The sequence below is a fragment of the Meriones unguiculatus genome, chromosome 6 (genome assembly GCF_030254825.1).
Source record: "Meriones unguiculatus strain TT.TT164.6M chromosome 6, Bangor_MerUng_6.1, whole genome shotgun sequence".
Lineage (NCBI taxonomy): Eukaryota > Metazoa > Chordata > Mammalia > Rodentia > Muridae > Meriones > Meriones unguiculatus.
The window spans coordinates 30667491-30690070 of record NC_083354.1 but is presented as its reverse complement, the minus strand read 5'-3'; the positions used below and the strand labels follow the sequence as shown (position 1 = coordinate 30690070).

The 22580-nt window shown below is 40.6% G+C and overlaps 1 protein-coding gene across 1 annotated transcript in view; it reads left to right on the top strand.

Annotated features, from left to right (window-relative positions):
* Topaz1 (testis and ovary specific TOPAZ 1) overlaps window positions 1-22580 on the top strand; it is a 61849-nt gene that overhangs the window by 3407 nt on the left and 35862 nt on the right. Inside the window, exons 3-6 of the mRNA XM_021654482.2 lie at window positions 4941-5005; window positions 5640-5764; window positions 18250-18314; window positions 21843-21982. Coding sequence (XP_021510157.2) covers window positions 4941-5005; window positions 5640-5764; window positions 18250-18314; window positions 21843-21982 — 395 coding nt within the window. The remainder of the gene's footprint in view (window positions 1-4940; window positions 5006-5639; window positions 5765-18249; window positions 18315-21842; window positions 21983-22580) is intronic.

Sequence of the window (22580 nt, the reverse complement as noted above, 5' to 3'; positions counted from 1 at the left end):
CTAAAAAATTTCATACTAAAGTAAAAGATATATATTTCTTGAAACATATAAAGCAGATTAGTTTTTTAAATCAAAATAATTTATAAAGTGACTTTATCAGTTGAGTTTATTTTCATTATAAATATGTACATAAGCTCATTTTAGCCAGTGTAATGAATTAGCCCATTTTCTGTGGATTCCTTGTTAGAATTTTTTTTAATCATCTTTCAGGGAACAGAGAAGTATTGAAATTTATTTGAAATAAGACTTGGAAGTTGACTCAAAAGTTAAATTAATTTTTAGAAGAAAACAAATACCTGCGTTTTGCATTTGACTTTTAAGGTAATTGTTTTAAATCATCATGGCCCTGACAGCACTCATTCACCCTGAAGCGTCCTTATTTTGACTGGTAATAACCTTTGTGCGCAGGGACTTGGCCTGTTCTGGTGGGTACAGAACTTATGTAATACTACATTTGACCACGTTTTTATAATTCTTTAAGCTCTGGTCTGCATTTGTACACTTTATTTTTTCATGAATAGATGAAAAAGTAAACACTGTCCACAAAGGTTTAGTGACACATGGCTTAAATTTCTAGTCTTCACAACTGTCTTTGAGGTATTGTACTCTTCCAATATTCTTAGTGCTTTGGGAACTCGTAACTTTGGGAACTTGCAAACTGAATGTTTTCTGCTTTACCGTGTGAAGAGTTGGGTTGTTAATACACCCACTTTAGAGAAGAGGAAAATGATGGTAAGTTGTCATTTCCCAAGGTCATACTGCTAGTAAAGGAGACTAGACTCAAACCGAGACCTATTTTAATTTGAAAACTAGTGTTTAAGCCTTTGTAGCCTGGCTTAGGTTTATAGTTTACCACTGCCAATGAAGAGCTGTGTTACTCTGTGTAAGATTTGTGTATACAAATTTGACCTCGTCTGTGAAAAGAAAAAGAATCGCTGCCAGGATTGTGAGTCAAAGAGCAAATGGGAAGTGTTTCGGCATCACCCTGGGTGCACAGCCAGAGCTCGTGTTATATAGCATTACCCTGGGTGCGCAGCCAGAGCTTGCATTGTATTGGCCTTTTCACTATTGTGACACATCCCTGAGAGAAACAGTTTAAAAGAAAAGAAAAAAAAAAGGTTTCAGAGGTTTGTAGCTTTGAGCCTGAGGAGGCAGGCTCTTAGGGCAGTAAGAGCATGTGGGAGAGGGCATTGCTTACCTTTTGGTAGCCAGGAAGCAGAGAGAGGGCCTCAGGACATGACACAGACCTCAGAGGAACTGGGAAGATGGCTCACTTGGTGAAGTGCTTGTCATACAAGCATGAGGACCTGAGTTTGGACCCCTAGTACACCCCCCCCAAAAAAAAGAACCCGCAGTGCCGAGGCCCAGGCCTCGAATTCCAACACTGGAGGTTTAGAGACAGGTTGATCCCTGGAGTAGATTGGCCAGCCAGGCCAACTGACTTGGTGAGCTCAGAACCGTCTGTGGCTCTAGCTCAAGGGAGCAAATGCCCTCTTCTGGCCTCTGCAGCCACCTGTACACACAGGGCAGGCATATGCACAGGCAGAAAGAAAAGTAATTTTCAAAGAAAAACCAAGCACCTCACTTTTGTGCAGGTGTTTGAGTTACAGATTTGTTTGGGGGGGGTGCTGTTTTGATTGATTTTGTGTGTGTTTGTTTGTTTTGAGACAAGGTGTCACTGTGTAGCCTTGGCTGCCCTGGTACTGTTGTATACACCAGCTGAGGCTGGCCTTGAACTCATAGAGATCTGCCTACCTCTACTTTCCCAATGCTTGGATTAAAGGCCTGTACCCCCTATGCCTGACACCACCAGATTTGACAGGAAAAAATAAAAGAAAGAAACAAAGAAAAAAGGTTCAAGTGATGGAAAGACTTCCACCAAAAATAAAGGACATTCTCTTCTTATTCCTTTTATTTTGAGCACCTTTGCCTGTTTTTCTGTTTTCCTACTGAATGTCTGCTGTGCTCTCGCTTAAAGACTACCTATAATTGTAAAAGCTGATACTGAGTATCTGTTTGTGCTAAGTACATGGTTTACTTAGTAGAACAAGTCTGACTAAGAAATTCACCCTATTTTTGAGCCAGGCATGATATCACATGCCTTTGATCCCAGCACTCAGAAGGCAGAGGCAAGTGGATCTCTATGTGTTCAAGGCCAGCCTAGGGTACATAGTGAGTTCTAGGATAGCCAGAGCTACATTTTTTTTGTCTCAACAACAAAAAAAGAAAGAAGAAAGAAAGAAAGAAAGAAAGAAAGAAAGAAAGAAAGAAAGAAAGAGAGAAAGAAAAGATAGAAGATAGAAAGAAATTCTCCATATTTTTATAAAATAATTGAATTAAAATCACTGGTTTCCCAGTGGGCAAGCCTTGTAAGTGTCAGAGCTGAAACCTGAACTTCAGTAATCTGCACTGAAGCCTGCGCCCCAGCAAACTTCATGCTGCCTCCATCTGTGGCTTTCATTCTGTTAGTCTAAAAATTACTGTAGATTTATCCTACTTTAAATCATTTTCTCCAAAATAGTAGGTGGAATAGCGTGAGATCTTATTTTCCATGCCACCCAAATCATGTTTTCCTGTGTTGGCTACAATAAAGAGCGCTGTGCGTTAGTGGTGCTCCACTGTGCGTTAGTGGTGCTCCACTGTGCGTTATGGTGCTCTACTGCACCGGAAGACGGAGCCCTGTCTGGCACGGCACCACGCTGTGTCCTGTCCCAGTGACTTGAACGCTGTGATGCGTATCTGCTTATGTTCATGTTCTCTGCAGGGCAGATAGAATGCAAACACATGAATAAGTGATCAGTTTGGGAGCAGCCTGGTCTTCAGAGTGAGTTTCAGGCTAGCCAGGGATTCACAGTGGGATCCTGTCCCAAATCAGACACCCAAGGATCAGTCTAGCCTCACACCTGTGCCTCTGTGACCGAAGTGCTGGTTGTAAGGGAGTGTGCCACCATGCCCAGGGACATCCTCACTTTTTATTGGACAATAGTTTTAAACCTTTTGGCTTGTAATTCTAAAACAGCCATCTTCAAACATTTTAGCAAGTTATCTACAATAAGGTTCTACATTATAATCCAGTACATAAAAATGTGTGATGCCATAGATCATAGATGTATGATGTTTTCTCTCCCACAAGGGATACACTCTCATGCTCTGTATTTTATTTTAAATCCTAACTGGGTAGTGCACACCTTTAATCTCAGAGCTAGGGGGAAGGGAGTCAAAGGCAGATGGATCTCTGAGTTCTAGGCCAGTCTGGTCGACATAGCAAGTTCCAGACCAGTTAGGGCTGTCTGTAAAAAGAACTGTGGAGGGAATTCCTCACGCTGAGTAACATGATGGCAGGGGTAAATGTGTAAACTAGTTCCTCAGAGCCGGCTTGACCCTTTCCCTTTCTCTTTGTGACCTGCAGGGTTTCTCTCACCTCACCCAGAGCAGAACTAAAACTTTCACTGCACACATATAAAACCTTAATGTTTTTCTCTCATTAGAGTCACTATTACTACTGTGTTGGGAAGTAAGCTTAGGATTCCCCACATGCTAGAGAAGTACTCTTTCAGTGAGCTATGTTCCCCGTCCTAACTTTATTATTTCTTTAATTAAGGTGAATTTACTCTGTGTGTGTGTTAAACTCAAACCAAACTGTTTATAAGAATTTCATGTACAATTTTATTTTTTCATTCAAGTTAGTTATTTCATGGTGAAGTTTCTCACCTCTATATAAATTATTCTAATAGCATAAATACCAGTGTAATACTTTGAAATTAAAACTATATTTGCTGTACCTGTCACAAATGGATATGTAGGAAATATGGAAAGATCACTTAGTTCTTTCTTGAATTTTACAATCCCTCATTCTGCAACCTCACTGTCTTGTTACTCTCCGTCTCTGTTCTCACTCTTACTGTGTCAACTTTTGTCTGGGTCACTTGGAGCCCAACTAACTCTCCTGAACTCCCTGAATATTTTCTCACCTTGAAATCAGTGTGCAGACTGTTCAGAGTGCAGCACTGGCTTTCAGTAGCACAAGGCAGCGCCTAAGTTAGTGACTGTCACTGTGAAGGCACTCAGGGGGCCTGTGGATTCCGTTTTTGACAGCTGTGGTATTGGAGGGGATAATGGTGGCATGTGCTGAGTTTGTTTGGATTTTTAAAATGGAATAGTGTTTGTCTATATGTATTTGAGTGTGTCCCGTAAGTGGTTTTCGTTTGAGCCTGCTGGATGCATGCCACTTTAAGCCTCACTTTAGGCCTCACAGACAAGTGTCACTCACCGATGTGATTAGATGGATAGAAGTCTAGTGCTCTGCCACAAAGCGAACTGGAACCGGTGCTCAAGCCCTGGTCTCCAGAGCCTTACCTCACATTACAAGCGTCTTGTAGGAACAGCAACAAACAGGCAAAAAGAAAAGATCAAGCCTCAAAATCTCGTTTGTTTGTTTTGTTCTTGTTTGGTTTTGGATTTGGATTTGGTTTTGGTTTGGTTTGGTTTTTGAGACAGGTTTCACTGTGTAACCCTGGCTGTCCTGGAACTCACTCTGTAGACCAGGCTGGCCTTAATCTCACAGAGATCTGCCCACCTCTGCCTCCAGAGTGCTGAGAATAAAGCACTTGGGGTTTGGCAAGAGTCTTGTTTTCACACTAGGAACCAGATGTGCATAAAGTGCTTGAGAGTAGAAGCTGCACTCTCTTGCACTGGTAGAATCCTTTACAGTTTCCTTGTGCTGCTCTGTCTTGTCAGGTCCTTCCTGAACAACAGGGTGGGGATGGTAGTGCTCTGAGAATAGATGACCCAGGGAGAACCCAGGACAGGTGTGTTGTCTGTCACACCTGTCCTGGAGAACCTGGTGGCTTAACCAGCCTCAGAAACCAATGTTACACAGTGCTTTCATGAGAAATAGTGCTGCAGTCTGGTACACTGTTTGAGTTCTGTTTGCTTTATAGTAAAGAAGTTGCCTTGCTGGACCCTGGATTGCTGAAACTGGAGATCTGTCCTTCCTTGTCAGCAGGTAAAATTTAATACTTAAAGAATATTCAATATTGAAATAAGCTATATGTCTCTATTCAGGCCCACTCACTGAATTCATTGGAATGGGAAGATTTTTTTACTTAGCATCCGCTAACCAAATGTCAGAGTTTGTGAGTTTTCTTCCATTTTAACTGATGAGTTGGCAAGTCATATTTTGAGATATTTTCCATTTTAATTATTTGATGTATTACTTTGTTTTCTACAAATGATAGATAGTTGACCTCTGGGGTCTTCCAGACTTACTTTGAAATTGAATTAATACATTTTAACTTTCTATATCTTAAATTGGTCATTAAAAGTTATAAATAACAGACTGAAACTCACAGAGTCTTTCTGCTTCTGCCTCCAAGTGCTAATATTAAAGGCATACACCAGCAAAAATATTTTTAAATGGCTGGGACATAAGAAAAGTTCTGAAGTATTGTATTCTCAGTTCTTTTTATACTATATAGTATTGTTATTTTGGTAGTGAATAGGAAATTAAATAATTTTCTGAAGTTCTGACTTGGTGTTTGTCATGTTAGACCTTGAATGCTTCTGAATTCTAGGTCTTATGGAACAGTCTTTGGTTGTTTTGTTTAAAGTTTGTGTGGTTGAATGTTATTTCTCTTCAGCAGAGGATCTGCAACATGATTCTACAGGGACAGCCATTTCCTTGGAAGCCTCTGAGGAGACGTTTGGAAGTGAAAACCCAGGAGACCTCAGTGAGCAAGCCAGAGCTTTAGACCCAGATGCAAAGGTACCAGAGGAGTTTGGTGTTTGCCTGTGTCCTGCTCTTGGGCAGTAGTAATGCAGAAAGCCATCTCAGTGTGCTGTGAGGAGACACACATACTGCTTCTTACTGAGTAGGAGAGCACACCACTCTGTGCAAGCACAGTGTAAACAGGAGCTCCTGAGGAGAGGAGAAATGTGCTGTGTGATGACAGGAGTGTCTTCACGCCTGAAGTGACCATAAACTTCATAGACTTAAAATAAGGTGGTGTGCCCTAGTCTGCCTTAGTACCGAATATTATCAGATCTTCGTTGAAACTTCTGAATATGCTAGTACCATGGGCCATGAATGTCAGCATTAGTTACATATACACAGATGTAGAAGGCGTAGGAAGTGTAGATAAGCCTGACATGATATTGGAACATACTGCTTATACCTGATAAGGGAAAAAAAAAACTTTGATATCAGATTCTTTAAATTTTTTGTCCAGGGCTGGGGATGAAACTCAGTGGCAAAGTGTTAGCCTCACAATCGCAAGGCTCTGAGTTCATTCTCAGCCCTGATTGAATGTTGGTGATTGTCTGACCCTTTCGCATTATGTAATTGATTCCTAAGCAATATTTCATACTCTTTCCCCTTGAATTGCTCTTCACTCATCTGCACAGCTAACAACTTTGTTTCCAACTTCACCAAGAAACTGAAATAAATGGAAAAGAGTGTTGTAAGTTCCCACCAGTCCTTTAGACCCCCTGCCCGCCCCTCCTAGATCTCCAGTTGTCTCATGGCACAGGGCATCCCCTCTCCAGTGATAGAGTCACTGTGGCTGAATCTGATGGGTATATCTGTGTCTTCATCATCATCGCCTGCTTTCTGTGAGACTTGGTTTTCAGAATAAATGGACTTGACTGGTTTACTCTGCTTTCACCTGCTACCTCTCAGTTTGGTGGGTTTTGGCTTTTGGACTTTTTCCTCTAGTCTCCCTGACCCAGAGCTGTTGTAGTCGGTTAATATTTACTATTGGTTTATCTTCTGGTAATGCTGCTGTTAATCCTCAGCAGCTGTATAACCAAATCACCACACAGAGACTGGGTTTTTAGTTAACCTAGAACACAATGCTGGGCAATATTTACTCCCTCCTAAACCTCCAAGCCCTCACATTCCTAACATTTAGATTTCCCACATTATACTTGCTTTTTGTGAAGTCTTAGGTCTGGTTCATGCTCCACGTCCTCCAAGATCTCTCCTCCAGCTCTGCTCTCCTGGCTCTCTTCCCTCTCCTCCCACTCCTTTCCTACCTTCTGGCTCCTCTCCTCTTTCCTGTCCTCTGGCTCCTCCCATTGCACAACATTGTATCTAGTTGCTTTATTTGTGTCCTGTTTACACAGACTTGAGACAGGATGCTTATAATGAGTATCACAATGCAATATCCGGATTGAAACCAGAGAGTTGGGGTGGGGAAATCAGCATTTGAATTAACAAGGGTAAGGCGTATATATTTTAAAAGAACATTATACCAACATTTCCCCCTTTAAGTCCAATAAAAGGCTCCTTTTCTTTTAATACAATAGTAATTATGAAATTATGAAAACTGTTAGGTAAAATCTACACGTGCAATGTCTACTCCATGTGTATTTAGCACATGGAGAGGGTATCTTAGGAGAAAGTGTCTGATTATCATGTCTATCTTGACAAGTTTAAAGTTCTATACCTAATTTAACATTTATCCTTATTGGTATTACCTATAGGAAAAGATTTCTCAACTTCTAAACAACTCAAGCTTAAACGTGTACTGTAACTATTTGGTCTTCAACCCCATCAGAGACTTGAGAAGGAATAAAATTAGTTACTGGAGTAAATAGGAAGGGCATGTTAGCAGCATTCAAAAAATAAAAATTGACAGAGACAGTTTGCTGCTGAACAGTCACCCATAACTCTCTATAATGCTGGAGCATCATCTTCAGCCTTCTGGCTCAGAGTATTTTGACAGACATATACGTGAAGCAGGAACTTTAGGACTTGCTTACCCTGTCTTGGCAGAGTTCGGCAGTCGACTTGTCCTGCATTTAAGCTTGCCCATTTTAGGCAGAATTTGTCTGTTGTGAAACAAGGGTATTTTCTTTACCCGAGTGGCTTGTTTGCCACATTTGAAGCCATCTCCATATGGAGGTTCTTCGATGCTCATTATCTTTCAGGTAGGTGGGGTGCTGCCAGGAAATGACGTGTCTCATTGTCAAAGAATCTTTAAAATAATAAGAACATTTTAAATGCCATATTCTGTAGGTCTCTGAAGTTTTTGAAGATTACCTATCTTTATGTAATCGCTTTGTATACAAAATCATATCTATCTGTTAAACCTATGATGTATACTCCTGTGATAAATTAGACTAGTGTCTGACATGACTATGAGTTGAATAACTAACAATTAACTTGCATACTTAATATCCTAACCACCTTTTAATAGTAGTTTAAAAGTATTGGAAGTAACCTTGACTTTCTATCAATATAGTAAAGCTTATACCAATGTATTAAAAATACTTATTTTTGCATCAATATGCAAAATCCTGTACCAGAGTTAAAATTAACCTTATTTGGGAATAACAAATAAAACCTTAAGTTGAATAGATTCAATAATCTACCTTTTTTTCTATTTCTATAAAGTATCCCTGTGTATTCCTTGTTTTACTTTGAATAAGACCGTTAATAATAAACATCTCCTAATGACAATAAAATTTTGTAGCCACAGCAAACAAACCCAAACCCCTTTAAAGGAAATTGGACGCTGTTCTCATGAGTTTCTTCTAGCTGACATTGTGGACATGTAGAAATCCTGTAAGGGGGGGGGGCAAATAAAAATGGTTAATTAAGCAAGCAATAACATTTGTGGTCCAATAATATTTGAATGTTGAGAAATTTCAACATGTTGAAAAATAAAAGTCCTTTTTGGAACAGTCTAAAATGGTGGACCAGTTAAAATTAGTATCTTTCTTCAAAGTTCTTTTGGGAGCAGGCTTTGATGAGAAACGACAATTGAAGCAGTTGAGGCAGGAACAAGCAGAATGCTGGAACATGCAAGATGCTGGAACAGATGTGTCAATTTCTCAGCATGCTGAAGAATGATTCTGCTAGGTTTGATCCAGCAACTCTGGTGTCCAGTTCTTTTGTTCTGCAAACATAATTTCTCACAAGCATTATAGAGTTCTAAAAATTATAAATGTATGAGATGTGCAGGATGAAACAAAACTGTAAGCCAATTTTATCTATGCAAATTAAAAGGTTAGCATAATACATTTTGAGGATATTATAGCCAAGGATTTATTGGCCAAGTATTGTTGAAGTTTTTGGCTAGTTTTCAGCCAGTTTCAGAGTTGTTCCCATGTAAAGGAATCAGTAATATAAGGTACTATAATATTGAACATACAATCATTATCATCAAAACAAGGTTAGATAGATTAAAATATCTTTTTGGGCTCTTGTGTGCCTGTTGTATTAGGCCAAGTTGCTACCTATTTCCCTAGAGAAGCCTCCCATTAGAGAGACAAGCTGGTTGCCTTGAGCAATAGAAAATGCATGTTTTAAGTAAACTTTACATAAACTCCTTTTTAATTTAGAATATAAGCATACTGTAGGTATCTTGTACCTGTTTTGAGGTTTAGCCCTAGATTTTTATATATGTTGTAGCTATTTGTCCTATCCCCTTGTCTATATAGAATGGGCAGTTATGCCTTTATAGCCAAACTTTATTTAAACTCCCTCTTACCTTATAAGCATACCCTAGGCATCTTGTACCTGGGCTTTACATTGATAAGCATACCCTAGGCATCTTGTACCTGGGTTTTACATTGTTTGTGGCTATTTTTTGGCTTGCCCCTTTTTAATATGGGATGGACAGTTTTGTTTTTTAAACATATGAATATAATTTTTGAGTTTTTAGGACTAAACTAGGTTGGCATGTACTTTGCCATCTTTAAGCCTCTTGTGTCTTTTTTTACATTAAGCATGACCAACATTTTTCCCCCATGAAAATGTTTCACGTTTAAAAGGATAAGGCAGTTTCAGAGCCGTGTGACATTATCTCTCCTTACATAAACCTAAAAATGATATGAATCCAAACTTCTAGAGCAGTAAGGACATAACATCTATTATTAAGAAAAAAGAATTTACATGGTATCCTTAAGGAAAATTTTATCATTTTGAATCTTAGACTATCTCTGTAAGTGGCTAAGCAGCAAGAGTTGCCATCCTGGCTTTTATTATATAAATAAGCTTGATCCAGAACTCAGAGATCTGCCTGTTTCTTTTTACTTTGTGTTGGGAAAAAAGGCATGTGCCTTCACCAACTTGTTCAGATATATATATAGTTTTAAATCAGTATATTTGTAACTCAAAATCCTTTAAATGAAAATCAAACAAAGAGACAAGAAATTTTTAAGTTTGGAATCAGTTGTGCCAATTTACGGTGTAACAAACAAAGCCCAGTTGGTTATTTTAATTGATGTTTCAATAAATTGGTGGACCCTTACCAGAAAGAGCTGACAAATACCTTGCAGCCAGAGAGCTTTGAATTTTAGCCATTTTTAACCTAATTATTTGGATGAGTACTACTGTCTGTAACTTAGTACCCCAATCCTTGGCTTTTTCCCATTTTCTCCTTGAACTTTCTTGGAGAAGGCATGGAGAAGAACCAACACCATTAAACATATTGCAACTGGATCCACGAATATGACAGCCAAAATGAAGCCAAAAGAGATTAAAACACCCTCTGCCATGGCAATTTTTATTTTACATGCAGTTTAGGCCAAACTCTGTCTAGAGGTTTGTCTGCCTCCAGTCCCTTTCTTTCCTGCCATGGCTGTGGAGCTGAGCCAGTTGAGCCAGCCACAGTATAAAAGAGCCATGCTTGTTTACTCCTTAGTTAAACTGCAGCAGCAGCCAGTTTTGTTATGGAAGTCTCAGGTCTGCCCACAGGAGGCTGTCTTTTGCTCTTGGGCTGGTTTAAGAGCCTCTCTTAAAGAGACAATAACTGACCTGGGAGTTTTTAGATTTTAAGTTTGGTTTGCATCACTGGGAGCTTATTTCCCCCACCAAATTATGATAAAGTATGATTTAAAGTGTGTGGATACTTAGATTAGTTGGGTGCCATTTGTTGTAGGCATTGATTAATATTTGCTATTGTTTTATCTTCTTGTAAAGCTTGCTGTTAATCTTAAACAGCTGTATAACCAAATCACCACACAGAGACTGGGTTTTTAGTTAACCTAGAACACAATGCTGGGCAATATTTACTCCCTCCTAAACCTCCAAGCCCTCACATTCCTAACATTTAGATTTCCCACATTATACTTGCTTTTTGTGAAATCTTAGGTCTGGTTCATGCTCCAGGTCCTCCAAGATCTCTCCTCCAGCTCTGCTCTCCTCGCTCTCCTCCCACTCCTTTCCTGCCTTCTGGCTCCTCTTTCCTGCCCTCTTTCCTGTCCTCTGGCTCCTCCCATTGCACAACATTGTATCTAGTTGCTTTATTTTGTCCTGTTTACACAGACTTGAGACAGGATGCTTATAATGAGTATCACAATGCAGTATCTGGATTGAAACCAGAGAGTTGGGGTGGGGAAATCAGCATTTGAATTAACAAGGGTAAGGCATATACATTTTAAAAGAACATTATACCAACACAGAGCCTAAACCATGAATTTTCTTTTTGTCTGTTTGTTTGCTCTCTTGCATTGTCCTATCCAAGATGTATGTGCTAACTCCCTCATGTTTCTGTTATTAGTGCAGACTTCTCTGAACTATAGGCCTTTGTCTAATCACCTGCGTGCTCACTTGCATGCTCAGTTGGGCATCTAAAATTAAAATGGCTGAAAACAAAAGCAAAAACCTCCTAGTTTTACATCCTCCCACCACCACAAACCAGCTCCCATCATAGCCTCATCTCTGTTAATGACAACACCATCTTTCTCGGTTACTCAGTCTCAAAATCTTAGCTTTCTTAACTTTTTATCCACCGCCCATATACAGAATATAAAGTTTACCTTCACATGGTGTCTAGAAACTCTGCCCTTACACCCCATCAACAGTCCACAGGTCCACATTGTATACTGTGCATATGTAGCCTCCTACTAGACCTGTTTCCAACCTTGCCCTCTTACAAAGTACTCTCAGTACACCATTGGTTTCCTTGTTTCATTATTTCTTCTGCTTCAGACTCTCCAAAAGCTTCCAGTATTAGTCATTGCCAAACCCAAAGTCCTTGTGATGACCTACGCAAGGTCTGCCTCTGTCTACCCTGAAACCCTCCTCACTGTATCACCTCTGATTTTCCTTTCTACTTCTTTTGCACTTGTCTCTGACCATTCTAAACAGTTTGTTTTTGAGATGTGCCAGAATTTTTTCTGCCCCCAAGGCCTTGCCCATGCAATCTTTACTACCTGGAATATTCTTCCCCCAGAAAACAGCATGGCTGTTTTTCCTGTTTCCTTCAGTTTTAGTCATACTGATGTTCACAGTGAGACTTTTCTCTGGCCTTAATCTAAATTTGCAGTGTTCTCCCTTGTTTCATACCCCATCTTTTTGCAGTTATCATGTCCTAGTATAGACTGCTGGTGGAGTATCCCAATTTCAAACGCTTGAATCCAGAAGTAGTTCAGATTTCAGAGTTTTTATATTATGATTTGGGGTGGATTTTGTTTTGAAATAGTGTCTTACTTAATAGTTCAGCTCACCTCAGAGTTGTCAGTGTTCTTATCCTCTGAGGTTACACCAACATGCACAGCCTTGGAATGTTTGTATAATAAGAAATTTAAACTCTCAAATGTTCCCAAAATATTGAAGCATCATTTTTGGCACTCACAAAGTTTCAAGCTTACAGTATTTTAGGCTTAAATTTTCAGATTATGGATGCTCACCAAAATACATGTAGTTAGTGTTTGTCTTTGTCCTCTGCTGCTAGGATAAAACCCAATAAAGACAAGAGTTTTTGTCCATTTTGTGTAATGCTTTTGAAAGTCCAGCTTGGAGAGCAGCTGCTGAGGGAACAGGGAGTGTGGGTACTAGAAGTACATCAGTATGCCACAAGAGCTCACAGAGGTCAATACAGCTATCACACCCATGGCTACTTTGACGGCAGAGAAAGAGTAGGTAAAAAGGGAAGAGACTCCCAGGGCAGGGTCCCAGTCAGACCCTCCTAGAGAAGTACTGCCAGCCAGAGACACCTGCCTGAGCTCTAGTGTTGGAGTTTCCATTAGAGTCTGCCACAAAGGCAGAGCTATTCTTAATCCTTCAGGCTCTCGCCTACAGATGTCAAGCTAATACCAATCACATGATCCAAGGCCACTGAAACAATCATATTGTTAGCATACACTATCTGGCATACTCTTAGAGTCCCAAACACACAGACACTGACAAAGCAAGACATTTGAGAGCTTGGTAGAACGTTGCTCAGTTCACATACCATTTCACTTATTAAAAAAGCAGCTGCAGGCAGAAAATCATTCAAATCTAGGCTAGGAAACTGTCAATGATAATTTCAAAAAAAAAAAAAACTTTTGATTTCACTGATTGTTTTGCTTTTTTTGTTACCTATTTCACTCTGACTTATATTTTCACCTTTGTTATTCTGGATTTAATGTGTTTTTAAAGATTTATTTCTTTTTATTTAATTTTACAGATTTTTTTTTCTGTATGTATGTAGTATATAATATGTCCATGTCTGGCACTTGTGGAGGCTGATAGTCATTGGGTCCCTGATGACAGTGAAAGACTCACATCCGCATGAAGAACAGAAAGGAAAGAGACTCAGGGCAGCCCCGCAGCCCTGGAGGAGCGAGCCTATGAGCTACTGCATGGATGCTGGGAACTGAACTCAGGTCCTCTGCAAGAGCAACTAATTTTCCTAACTACTGAGCCATCTCTCCAGTCCCCTTTGACAGTTTCTTTTATTAAATATATATATTTATTTATTTATTTATTTATTTTGATTTTTTTTTTCAAGGTAGGGTTTCTCTATGTAGCCCTGGCTTTCCAGGAACTCACATTGTAGACCAGGCTGCCCTCAAAGCCAGAGATCCATATGCCTCAGCTGCCTGAGTACTGGATTAAAGGTATATGACACTATGGCCTGGCCCTTTTACAGTTTCTTAAAGTTATAGCTGAGACCATTGACTTGAAACCTCATCTAATGATTAAAATATTCAGCACTGTTAACTCACCATAAGTCTGCTTCAGTGGTATCCCACTTTAAAAAAAAGTAATTGTCTACCATCAGTGCTAAGAAAAGAGGTAGAATGTACCCTTCACTTCACTTCTCCCAGTGGTGACGCTGCAGAACTGTAGCACAGTAGGGAAACTTGGGGACATCTGTGGTCTCTTTTGGGAAGCTCTTGCCTTTTCTGTCCATTGGCAGTAATACAGTTGAGCTACAGAACATCCATCTTACCAACACAATTCTTCATATTACCCCTTACAGTCAAATCTACTTCTTTGCTGTTCTTAGCCCTTCCTACCCTTAACAGCTTCCATTTCTACAATTTTGTCATGTCAAGGCTGTTACAGAAATGAAATCATGTAGTTCTTAATCTCCTCAGATTGGGGATTATTAACTTGTTCCATACACCAGTAGTTTGATATTTTATTCCTCAGTAGTGCTTCATAGTATGGGTGTTCCACAGTCGGTGATCTGTTCATTCGTCAATGGACATCTGGGAGGCTTCCAGTCTGGGTCATTACAAATTAGGCTGCTGGCTGCAGATGTCCCTGTGTAGGGGTTGGTGCACCTAAGCTTTCATTTCTCTGGGACAAGTTGGCTGTCATTTGCTAAGCAATGTAGCGGAAACATGAGGAAGCATTTTAGGGCTTTTTAGTCTTAGCTGGGCTGTTGGGAGTCTCCTTTTCATAGCTGTGTGTTGTGGTTGGGGTTTGATTAGAAATGGCCCATAGGCCCATATACTGGGATGCTTGAATCCCAGTTGGTAGACTGTTGGGAAGGATTAGGAACTATGGCCTTGTTAGAGGATGTATGTTGCTAGCAATGGGTTTTGAGATTTCAAAAGCCCAAAGTAGGCGCAGTCTCTGTCTCTGTCCCTTTCTGTCTGGCCAATACCTGCCTGCCTGTGGATCAGACTGTAAGCTCCCAGCCGCATGCCTGCATCTGCTATCCTTCCTGCTATGCTTCAGGCTAGCCGTTTGAAACTGTAAGCAAGCCCCCAATTAAATACTTCTTTTATAGATCTGCTTTGGATATGGTACCTCTCCATAGCAATAGAACATTGTCTAAAACAAGACTGAGTTATTGCCATGACAGGCCTGACCATGCTGTTGTTTGGAGGAATAGGAAAGGCTTTGGAACTTTGGACGAGAAAAGCAGTTGAATGTTTTAAGTGGAACTTCCTGGGCCACCCGGAGTAGGTGCATGGCTGAGGGCAGTGAGAACTGTGAAGACAGCACAAGAGGTTTTGGAGAGGAAGAGTATTATTAGTAAATGGCCTAGAGATCATTTTTGTAATATTTTGGCAAAAAAAAAAAATGTGGCTTCTTTCTGCCCTTGTCCTAAAGATTTACCAGAGACTAAATTGAATAGTTTTGGTTTAATGGTATCGGCAAAGAAGATTCAAGGCGGCCTGGTATTGACTGTGCCACATGGCTATTAGTGATCATTTGTATGCAGATCTACAATGAAAAGACACAAATGGTAGAAAAAAATACAAAATCACAGCTTGAGGAGAAAAGGAGCGCCAAGAAGTGTAATGTTGGAAGCAAATCCAGTGCTGTAATACATAAAAAGTTTACAGAAAGTTTTGATCCAAAATGGCATAAAGGCAGTTGGTGACAGTGACCTCAGGGTAAGACTTACCCAAGTAAGCAACCAAATGTGATAAGAACTAAAGGAAAGCTTAAGCAGAGAAGGGCACTATCAGCAAGTGAAAGCTGGTTCCATGTGGTGAAAGGACAGGCCAGGTTAGAGCTCAGCTTCTTGGATTGTCTCCTTCCCTGGTTCTTAGCTCTACTCTTCAGTTTCTGACTTTGCCATCAAGTCTGTCTTCTGCTTGCTTGTGTCAGTAGGGAAAATTTTTATCTCTTAAAGTAGTTCCAACTAGGGTACATACAGTGTTGCTCATTCTCTGGGATTTCTAGGCATAGGTTATAAAATACTCACTGTGGAGTTAACAGTTTTCTGCAGAAAGATTAGCCTAAAAGGGAGATTGCTGCTTCTCACACTGGGCCCATCATAGTTCTTTTGAATTTTACAAGTAGTAGAATGCCATCCTTTTTCTTATTTTTCCTATTGCTGACAGTGTTAGCCACTGTCCTATGGCTGTGAAGAGACACCATGACCAAGGCAGCTGTCATAAAAGAAACCATTTAACTGAGGGCTTACTTACAGTTTCAGAGGGTTAATTCATTATTATCATGGCAGGAAGCAGACAGGCAGGCAGGCAGGCATGGGGCTGAGAGAGTTCATGCTGATCGACAGGCAGCCAGGCAGGTAAGGGGGGAGGGAGGGAGTAGGGAGGAAGAGAAACCTCATAATCTACTCCCAGCAGCATACCTTCCCTCACCTCCTACTCTTTCTACTCTTTCTCAGTCAGTGCCACCCCATGAGGACCAAACATTCAGATATACAAGCCTTTATGGGTTGTCACTCAAACCACCACACCAACACACAGTGGAGATTACACCCTACAGTGGACATAGAGCTGACGTGGGTTTACAGTTGTAGAATTGCTATACTTGAACAAGTAGCATTACTAGTGGACTCTCAATCTGTTTCTCTTTTGCCGTTTATTGCTGTACTGTGCATCCTAGCATAAGGTGTCCTGCACAAGAGAAAGCATTTTTTAGTTCATTCCTAGAGTTAGACTATCAGATTGTTGGTGTAGAGATTACTGTGATTTGTGTTTCTGAGAGTGCTATTTTCTCCTCATCAACTAATTGCGTGCTTAAACTTGTTTATCTGCTTATTTTTGCAAATGATTTTGCTTTAGTTTTAATTTGTATTTCTTTTGAATCTTGTTAATAATTTTCAGCATTTTAAAAGTCATCATTTTTTTCTGTGAGCCTCTGTTTATGTTTTTTTGTTTGTTTGTTTGTTTGTTTGTTTGTTTCTGGAATTTCACTGTATATGTGTTGGAGTCCTATAGACAATGTCCTTATCTTTTTCTATAACTTGAAGTATCTTCTCTGTTTTGTCTGGTAATTTCAGAATTACTGATCTTACTGCTACTTTCAGAATTTGTTTTTTATATCTATAAATCTTAAAGGAACCTGAAAGACATTTGGCTTACAATGAATTGGCATCATTCTTATGTTCTATACATTTAATTCGCTGATCAAATCATTTTCTCAGAAAATGATCAAATCATTTTCTCAAAAATTTCAAATGCTGTCATTAACATAGTGTTAAAATTTTTTCAGCCAGGTGGTGGTACACACCTTTAATCCTAACACTCAGGAGGCAGAGGTGTGCAGATCTCTGTAAATTTGAGACCAGCCTGGTCTACAGAGTGAGTTCCAGAACAGTCAGGACTACACAGAGAAACCCTGTCCTGAAAAAAACAACAACAAAAATTTTCATGTGTGTATGAGTGTTTTGCCTTCATATATATGTGTATGAGTTTGTATATCTGTGAACACACATGTATATATGCGTATATACACATGTGTAAGCTGCCATGTGGATGCTGGGAATCAAATCTAGGTCCTTTGGAAGAACAGCCAATGCTTTTAAACTGTAGCCCTCTTACTCATAACTTAAATACTATGTGTAAAACTGAACTCTTTTTTTCCACTGGTACTTGATGCATGCTTCCTTAGCATAGTGTCAGTCATGTGGAAAACAAAAGCAATAGGAAAGCTTGCTCTGAAACATGCTAAGATGTGTTATAAATTTAAAACATGTTTTATTCCCTTTCACGCATTCTAAGATACTTCAACTCATGCTGAAAACAGTTTTCAGTGTGTACAGGCCCTGCGGAGTGTTAGCTTCTTACCATCACCATTTTCATCTGGGAGCATGGCACGGCTTTCCACTTGATGCCTTGTTCTGCTTTGTGATGCTGCACGGAGGGTGCCATGTGTACCACACATGTTCAGTGACACCAAGGCCTGCACTGAGGGCGTCATGTGTACTGCATATGCGGGCTGACACCTGAGCTGCACCTAGTGCTTCCTGCCTGTTAATGTGTTATGTTTTTCCAGTGTTGGCCGCTTTTCTGTCGTCTGTCTCGGGCAAGTCTCATCTAGTCTAAGATGACCTCAAGCTCAGTAAGTAGATAGTGATGGCCTTGCACTACAAGGAGGGACTCACCTGCCTCCACTGTGGGGTGAGAGGTGTGTACAAGCACACCCAGTTGCAGGAGAAGTTTTAAGTCATTGTTGGACATTGTAAATTATGTAATATAAAATTGTCTTCAGGCCATCAAATTGTTAACTCACACATTTCTTGTAAATCTGGCAGGCCTCATGGTTTAAATGTATCACAGAAATACTCACTATACTCCTTAACTGTAATCTCTTCACAGTGCAGCAGTTCAGACAAGGCAACTGTTATAGAAGAACAAGAGAGCACTCAGGAATTTTGCAAAAGGTCTGTGATGTAACTTTTAAATCTGTTGTATGCCATTGTCTCTCATCCTATAAGCTATGCACATGGGCATGATTTCATTAGTGTGTCAGTTGTTCCCAGATGTAAAGGTAATTGGAGTACTTTAAGGTTGGTAGTAAAATGGGGTTATTCTTATCCTTTGCACAGGTGTGTGTGTGTGTGTTTACAAGTTTGCATGTGTATAGCTGCACTGTGGGTTTGCATACAGCTGTGTATGGGCGTGTGGGAGCCAGAAGTTAATGTTGGATATCTTTCTCAAGAATTCTGTATCTTATAGAGAGAGGTGGAATCTTTCACTTGAGCTCAGGGCTGTCTGATAATATTTGTCTGGCTAGCCAGCTTGCTCAGGTAACTATTCCCTGACCCCCATCCCCCAGCCTGTTTTCACACATTTACCCCAGCATTTATGTGCTCTAGTTCTCCTGCTTACACAGCAGGTTCTTTCACTGCTGAGCAGCCTCTCCTGCCCCTCACTAGAAGTTCTTGAGCTATTAAAAATAGTAACTGGTGTTGGAGAAACGAGTCACATATTTGCTGCTCTAATAGAAGAATCCAAGTTTATCTTCCAGTAACCACATTGGCTGGATTAAAACACCAGGTGTAATCCAGGGCTCTCTCCTGGCTTTGAGGGCGTCCTCACACTCTCATTCACAGACACACAATTAAACCATCTTTGAAATAGTCACAAACTCAAAAGAAAAGAAAGTATGACTCCATGAAATTCATAACAGTTGAAATCAAATAAACTATGTTTTCATAAGTGCGGCACAAGGATGCAGTGACTAGTAGAGCAAATGCAGTCACTATAATACATGAAATTGTCCCCATTGTGCATCATTTAAACCATCTTCCACCCTCATTTAGCTGCTATGACAAGGCACCTGAGTCAGAAGGTGAATGAGTTCTAGTCCATTTTTATTGAGGTTAAGATTTTCATGTGTGGATCCTCAGAGCAGCAATAGCACACAAGGACATGTCAGAAATGCAGTTGCAGGCTCCTACCTAGCCCTGCTCAACCAGAAACTGGGGCTAAGATCCATCATCAGTCTGTATTCAGTGAGACATCACCCTGATGGAAGCTCAGGGTAAGAACTAGTGTTGAAGAGCAGAGCAGGTGGTTTAAGCCTGTGGAAGCCAAGTGTGTTCCATGCTGTCTTAGTGAGGGTTTCATTGCTGTGAAGAGACACTATGACCATGGCAGCTCTTATAAAGGAAAATGTTTAACTGAGGCTGGCTTACAGTTCAGAGGGTTAGCCCATTATTGTCATGGCAGGAAGCATGGCAGCATGCAGGCAGACATGGTGCTGGAGAAGGAGCTGAGAGTTGTACATCTAGATCCACAGGCAGCAGGAAGAAAGAGTGTGCCACTAGGCCTGGCTTGAGCTTCTAAAACTACAATTATTGCCTCTTTTTGGTTTTTCTTCTCTGCCACAACTTCTCTCCAACCCCCCACCCCGATAAATCTAGCAAAAAAGCTTATTTTAATTGTTTTTTAAGGTTAAAAGATAGTATCTGATTATTATTGCCTTTCTCTGAAAAAGCCAATTATTTTGTACCTTTTAGACATCAGGTTATTTTTTTACGTAAGTAACCTCCAGACTTATATTTTAATGGAATTTGTCATGCAGGAAGGATATTGCACTCTTCAGGTATGCAAGTTCAAGTTGTTTATATCATCAGCCTGCTAACAGTTTTATGCTTCTGTCCATGGAAAACTATCAGACATGTATAGGTTTATTATATAGACTTAATCCAGAAAAATAATTTGTATAGTAGCTTCTCCCTATCCACAGAGGATAGCGCCAAGATCTCATAGATGCCCGAAACATCGTACCCAAAGGCATGGTGTGCTCTCCCTGTACACGCATTCTATAACTTGGCACACTAAGAGACCAGCAGTAACAGAATTACTGTCATAGCACTGTGCTGCAGGAGCTCTGGTGCTGTCTTACTTCATCACGTCTGGCGAGGATGTGAGAAGACAAGCCGCCCACATGGGCACATGACCTAATCCAGCAGTGCTCAGAGTAGTGGAGACTTAGGCACTTACTGCCAGGTTCCTGAACACAGCAACAGCTGATCTGCCACCACTGTGGGAAATCCCTGACCAGCGCCTGCACACACTGATGGGAGGATATTCATAGCCCCTGCAGTATGAAGCAAGATAGCCACATGTCATCCTACATGTGAACAGGAAGCAGTTTAAAACTTAGAAATTATTCTTGGAGTGTCTCATTTATTATTTTAGCACTATAGTTTATCCTGGGTAACTGAGCCATGAATTATGGACTGGATAAGGGAGCTGTGCTCTGATGGACTGGCTTCATTGCCTGGTCAGGACAGTAGGTAGATGCCTTTTCTTGTTTAAAACACACCCTTAGCTATCTCTTGAACCTTCTTATTCAGTATGATAGAAATACTCCCAGTCAAGCCCAGTGTTGTATTCCCATAGTTCCAGGTCTCAGGAAGGTGAAAGAAGAGGAGTTGACCTGGAAGTTCAAGGATAGGATACTGATACTCCATCTCAAAAAAGTTTGGTTTCTGTTGTTGTAGTGATTGTGGTGGTGTTTTTAGGGGTTGCTATAGTGTCTTGGGTTTGTATGTGTGAGTGTGCACGCACACATGCGCACGCATTTTGGGGGTTGGCTTTTTGGTTTTGCTTTTGAGACAAGATCTTACTTGTACCCACACTGGCCACAAACTCCTGATCTTCCTGTTCCTTACCTCCTACATTGGGGTTGCTGTGGTGTAACCACACCAGCCTGTATTCATTGATTCGTTACTGTGACAAAATGTCTGTCAGAAGCAGCTTAAAGGAAAGAGGATTTGCTTCAGCTCATTATTTGAGAGATGTTTCATGGCAGGGAGAACATGGTACAGTTCATGGCAGATGGGTGATGGCAGGACTCACACCCAGTGGGTCGGAAGTCAGAAAGCTCAAGCATTCCAGCCATCAAGGCCTGCCACACAGCCACTCGTTTCTTCTGCTGGCCCCACCTCCTGGAGGTTTCATAGCCTCACTGCTGGGAACCAACTGTTCAAACACAGGAGCCCATGGAGAGTACTTTATATTCAGCCCATAACACGCTCTTCCTATCCCTACCTCAACCATTTGATAAGTAGTCATCCTAAGAAGACAGGACGCTGGGCTGGCAAGAAGGCCCAGCAGGTTAGAGTGCTGTACAGCCTGACAACCTGAGTTCAGTGTCCAGATCCCACATGATGTTGGAAAGAGAGACCCAACTTGACAGTGCCCTCTGACTTCCACACACTCACTGTGGTATATGCACCCCCTCCCCAAACATCATTATCCTCAATTATTAAGGAAAATAGAATTTAAAGAACACAGGAGCACCCTATTGCAAATATTGCAAATTCATGATATATAGTGTGTGGAGTAAATGCATGGCACGTATATAACAGTAGGTTATAGTTCTGCTTTCTTGATTCTCATTGCCTTCATATTTTATATATGACTGACATTCTGATTCAGTTTCTCTGTTGATACAGCAAAGATTCTAGAGATGCGGAGGTCGTGGCTAATGAATGTCAGTTAGCAACACTGGGCCCCAGACCTCTGTGCTCATCAGTGCATCCTTTGACTCTCAGCAGTCATCAAGGAGATGCAGTGCCCATGCCCTGGATGAATGGTAATACTTCTTTTCTTACTAAGATCTTGTCAGCTTGAAGTTTCACAGGACTTCCACAGAAGACATTGCTACTGAAATAAAAATATCTGTATTTGTATGACACTGGTATTATGTGAAATAGCTAAAATATTAATACTTTAATTAATCATACTTGCATATGTTTAGGATTTGTGTTAATTTTCATAATTCACAATATAATTTAAATGAGCTCTGTTGAAGATGAGTTTAGAAGCTTAAGTTACTTCATATAGCACACATCTCACTTTGTGAACCTTCACAACACTCACTTCATGCTGCCTGGTATTGTAGGACATTGCAGCAAACCCAGGGTAGTTGTGTATTTTATTTTAAAGCCTTCTAACTTTCATAGTGTAAATTGCTGTAAGGTTATAGGCAGCATACCTTCAGCCTGTTCCCGAGTATAGCCAGACGCTACAAAGATAAACTGAAATAAAAATATTTGGGCTGAGGAAATAGCTCAACGGGTAAGGGCTTACCTCACAAACATAAGGACCTGATGGCCAGATACTGGGCACAGTCCTCCACCACATAGGAGGCAGAGGTAGGTGGGTCTCTGTGGCCCTGGTCCAGCCTGGCC